Raw genomic sequence first — 3,068 nt, forward strand, 5'->3', positions numbered from 1 at the left:
TGGGTTGAGCTGGTCGTTCGCAGGTCCTCTTCAGGTCGTTGTCAGCCCTCGAGTTCCACTATCGACCGCCGACTATGACTCTTCATTCTTGACCATCCAACTATCAACCGCCAATTATAGACTCTATCGACTACCTCACTGTAGACTTTATCATTACTATCTACCGCCATGCGTCCTGGTCGGTTATTTACACGATGTGAGCTTAACATCGCGTCAGCATAATATATATATATTTCATATATATATACACATTTGCCATTACTAACACTCAACATATTAGCGGTGCCGATGACGATAATCGTTACAATACCAAACAAGTAAAATACTATGAACAACACTTGATGCGTAAGTATTTTTATCAAAGGTAATATAATTTTACTCTTCAGAAATCATAACTCACTACCTGATGCTATTAAATAATACAACAACTTACATATCACTACCGACATATATATATATATATTCTAATTCATAAATGTGTATGGGAAATACACATGCATTACCAGTCACCGTCACTACCAACAAAACCCATCCGACTCGAGTAAAATGTTTTGTTTCACGCTTACGTATGAGAAAACGCATACGCGTATGCACATTCATATCACTAAAGTGACCCACACATATTATATTTTATCAGCACATACCTACTTACAACAGTCATACATATCACTTGTATAATATTTTTATTTTACCGTGTGTATACACACAGGCCTATAATCTCCACCATATATCATTGTATAAGTTATAATATATCGGAAAAGAGAGATACTTCAGTAGATATTTTATGAGGTTTATGACCAAAATCTCGAAATACAAAATAATTGATGTTTCATTTGTAGTACTATGGTAACATCTTTATCAACTAAACATTTATAAATTGTCATATTATTAGCGATTTTCCATACAGGTTCATGCTACAATGAGCATATTATATAGGTGGGAACATACATACATTCTTATTCTTGTATCTTTATATACACACTACTATTAGGCTAACATATCCTGAATAATATTACAAATACATACTTATATTTTTAATCAATCGTTGAAATAATATAACAATAGTAGAAACTATTTTCGACCCATCACTTGGTTCTACAGTTACAAAATGACAATGTGAAACATAGTATGATATGCAAACCCACATTAAATCATAAACATATTCGACATTACAAACACCTAAACATATTATATAGATTACATAAATATATATATACTAGCTGATCCCGTGCACTTCGTTGCCCGTTAAATGTACCAGCTCTATATGACTCAAACATTGTTCAATTCGTTATTTAATATTCGGTGTGTGGTGTTCAAAATTTATCTTAACTTCTCCGTTACCCGGAATAAAAATTCTGATTCGCAGCAGTATACTATCAGGTAGGCAATCTATCTGCTGTAGATCGTGGACCCCGTGCTGTTTGTACGTAAGTGTATGATTCAGCTCTAAAGTATCAAAGTTATACCAAGTTTGTCGTATTCCACCTATGGTGGATTCATATAATCAATTAATACAAAATCCTAACTTAACCTAACCGTACTAATATCAGATGAATAAAAGAAAACCAAATTTAACCATTTTTAAATTAGCCTGTCTTCTTCCCAGAGGTCTAATCTACACAAAAACATTAATTAATATATCTATACTTTAATACAGTGGTTCCCAACCTTTTTAGTCGGCGGTGCCCTTTTGTTGTTCCAAATTTAGTTAGGTGCCCCTCTGTGAATATTATGAAAAACATGATAAAAATGAACACTTGTTTTCATTGTTGACCGATTTAAATAATTTTATTGTACATATTAAAAACAAATTACAATATTATGGTTGAAAATAAAGAAAAAAAATACTGCTTTAAAAGTTAAAAATTAATGAGAGTTTTGTGTCTGCTTATTTTTTGAAAGTTTGGCAATATCTGGTTCAATTTTTGACAGTTGGATACGAAGGTCAGGTTCTACATTAAGACGGTTCCGGTATTTGGTTTTAGTAGCCGCATAGGCTGAAAATCCTGTCTCGCATAAATATGTGGTAGCAAAAGGTAAGAGTATTGTTATTGCTTTTTGACTCAAATTATCAAAACTTGTATTTTTCAAATTTAGCCAAAATTCAACATAAGAATTGCTACTGAAGGTGGATTGAAATGTTGAATCTGAAGTAATATCGATCAAACTCTCATATTCGATTGAAGACAAGCTTGAGGGTTTTCCACAGACTGAAAATGGATTAACTACCCATTCACGGTCTTTTAAAAACACCTCTCGATCTGTAGGAAAATATTTATTAAATGAATTTTTCAGTTGTTTGAGATGTTCAGCAATCTCGTTAATAATGCTAATGGGAGCTTGCAATTCGTTTTCCTCCAAAAAGGCCTGCATTATTGGAAAACACTCCAGCTCTCTTTTAAATAAGCACTCTGACCAATAATCAATTTTTCTTTTCAATGCACATACTCTGGAGCTCGCATCAAAAATTGTCAAAGTTCTTCCTTGTAAAGAAAGACTCAACTCGTTCAGTTTACGTTTTTTGGACGTTCTTGGGGCAGAGTCACCAGTATTGGGCGGTAGTGTACTACTCATACCTTGAGAAGTAGGACTATTATCATTAACTCCGTTTTCGTTGGTTATGCTTTCTTCTATATTAGAACAAGATGACTCCGTAGCAGGCGTCTTATTAATAGACCCACTTTTAAACCAACTGTCCATGTTTAAAACAAAAACAAACGTATGTACAGAAAAAAATAGTTTACGAAAATACGTGTTAACGCGTAAAATGTCGATCACAGACTGAAAGTAAATGCTCAACTGGTTTGGTATAATAATAATTCCGAAAATATACGAGTGATACAATTCAATTTAATGAACGTCTGAAATTCGAAGAAGTCGTGCGTGTATATTGTATATAATGTTATCTGAATTTACCGATTCGATAGCACCGATTAGAAACACTGTATTAAATATATCGAGTGTACTAAGTAATTTCATACGTAAAACATTTTTTTTTTAACTACAATAAATTGTAAATATTTTTTATATTATATTATATCATATTTAATATTTTTTTTCACTCTTTC

At 32.5% G+C, this 3,068-nt stretch overlaps 1 protein-coding gene across 1 annotated transcript; it reads right to left on the reverse strand.

Annotated features, from left to right (window-relative positions):
* Positions 1-1,669: 1,669 nt before the first annotated feature.
* On the reverse strand, positions 1,670-2,754 carry LOC132937346 (zinc finger BED domain-containing protein 5-like). The gene has a single exon (XM_061004169.1). It carries the CDS (start codon positions 2,698-2,700, stop codon positions 1,867-1,869), a length of 834 nt encoding a protein of 277 aa, XP_060860152.1. The 5' UTR covers positions 2,701-2,754; the 3' UTR covers positions 1,670-1,866.
* Positions 2,755-3,068: the final 314 nt, after the last annotated feature.

This window comes from Metopolophium dirhodum, chromosome 1 (genome assembly GCF_019925205.1).
Source record: "Metopolophium dirhodum isolate CAU chromosome 1, ASM1992520v1, whole genome shotgun sequence".
NCBI classification, from domain to species: domain Eukaryota; kingdom Metazoa; phylum Arthropoda; class Insecta; order Hemiptera; family Aphididae; genus Metopolophium; species Metopolophium dirhodum.